Genomic DNA, 2,159 nt, shown 5'->3' with positions numbered 1-2,159 from the left:
ATGTACATTCAAATAAATTGGAAATTTATTCCGAAAGCAGCACCATGGTACGGTGGATGGTGGGAGAGACTAGTTGGAATTACGAAAACGACATTGAAAAAAGTGCTCGGGAAATCACAAGTAAATTCTAACGTATTACGAACAACTTTGATAGAAATCGAACGTGTAATCAACGATCGTCCGATTACGTATGTATCGTCCGACATTCGAGATTCAGAGCCGCTAACGCCTTCACATCTACTACAGGGAAGAAGGTTATCACAAGAGAACAATTCTGATTCAGAGGACAATAATTCAAGTTTTGATTTTACAGAAGCAAACAAACGTTACAACCATAAAGTAACTTTAATTGAACACTTTGCAAAACAATGGAGAATGGAATACCTCACCGGATTAAGAGAATTTTATCGAGTCGCCGGAGACCAAAGCGCACATGTGAAAGTCGGTTCCGTCGTACAAATCATGGACAATTCACCGAGAATGATGTGGAAGCTAGCAGTTATAGAAGATTTGATCACGGCCGAGAATGATGGAGTAGTGAGAGCAGTTAAACTTCGTACATCAAATGGACTGATTACAACAAGACCAATTGTGAAACTAGTGCCATTGGAAATATGAACTATAATTGGTTAAAGTGTTTTTTCCATACCCTTTTTTATGAACAATACATGAACAGTAAATGCATTTTGCGGCCCCTAGAATGTTGTGAATTAGTTATAGCTTCATTTCAGTCTATTTTTATACTCTTTTATTTGGTTAACGTTTTAGCGCCATTTTACGTAACAATAGGCCCGCAACGCCGTCACTTGCCGACTTCTCTATGTATATCATTGACTCCAAGTAAAGCATACGAACTTGAGTTTATAGCCATTACTCGCCTTTATTGTCTACACGTTCAAAACAACTGTCTTTCGATATCATGTTTTTCCGACTTCATAGTCAATCTCTATTTTTCGACACAACGCCTTTCTTATTCTGTTTTTAGTCGTCTCTCTTCGATGGCAATAAAACTCTGTGTTGCTTTGTCCTCATGTATCGTGTTAGATTCTATTGTTGATTGGTTGCTCTCCTGTCATACATGAACCCTTGATGCCCTCTGTCCAGAATGAGCAGCTTGGTTCTGAAATAGAATGAACTGATTAATATTCATGGTTTTTACATTGTAATAGATTGAAAGTAACAGACAAAGAGAAATGCGAGTATGAATGATACAATTTATCTACCGCTGGACGGTAAGCAGCCATTCATCAACATTCATCTTTGTTATACATTTATAGTTTAACGAAATGTTGTTAAAACAAACGAGTTATCGTACCACATGTAAAAAAAGTGCACATGATGCACTTTCTTTGACATTTTTAAACACATAACTATTTTTTTTTCGATTGGAACTTTTCCATAATGCGCACTTCAGGTAGTACACTTCGACTGTGTTAATCATAAAAATTTAGGCACTAGAATTTGTATTGCATATTAATGGAGTAAAAATAAGGGGGTTGTACCTAGGATGAAATTTGAAAAAAAGGCAGGACAGGAGTTTTTATATATAAAAAAAAGCAGGATGAGCAACTATGCAAAAAAAATTAGGCAGGATCACAATTTAGGTGGAAAAAAGTCCAGATAAACTAATAAAAAAGGCAGGACCGATTAGAGTGAAAAATATAAGGCAGAGATTACAACTAAAAGAAAATGCAGGACACAATTTTGCATCCTAGTCCCCCCCCCCCCTAAAAATCAAATGGTAGCTCCCTAAGCTCTGCGTTAACGGCCGTCCCGTGACATATAATTGCGTACATTAATGACATTTTGTATTGCATGGATAGCTGTTTCATTTGCCCTCCAGGGGGTTGATCCAGCCATTTTAAAAAGGGGTTGCAACACAGGCAAGTCATATAAAAAGGGAGATTTCAACCATATGTCTCCATACTAAGGCATTAGGTGTCCAAAAAGAGGGGGGGGGGGTCCAATCCCCAGAATTCTCGCCCCTTGGATCCGCCACTGTTCTTATACCACATCTTATCATTTTTTATAAAGAAACTTACCGTTTTCCATAGACGAATTTCAACTCTTTCTAGAATTTGGACAGGTAAGGAAAGTAAAGTCCAAGACATAATTATGTTTCAATTCCATCACCACATGGTACATATCCTGTGTCAGTT

At 37.5% G+C, this 2,159-nt stretch overlaps 1 protein-coding gene across 1 annotated transcript; it reads left to right on the top strand.

The window, feature by feature from the left end:
* On the top strand, window positions 1-618 carry LOC139527860 (uncharacterized). The gene has a single exon (XM_071323567.1). It carries the CDS (start codon window positions 1-3, stop codon window positions 616-618), a length of 618 nt encoding a protein of 205 aa, XP_071179668.1.
* The last annotated feature ends 1,541 nt before the right edge of the window (window positions 619-2,159 follow it).

The sequence above is a fragment of the Mytilus edulis genome, chromosome 1, assembly GCF_963676685.1.
Source record: "Mytilus edulis chromosome 1, xbMytEdul2.2, whole genome shotgun sequence".
Taxonomy (NCBI): Eukaryota; Metazoa; Mollusca; class Bivalvia; order Mytilida; family Mytilidae; genus Mytilus; species Mytilus edulis.
This window is presented reverse-complemented; position numbering and strand designations above follow the sequence as displayed.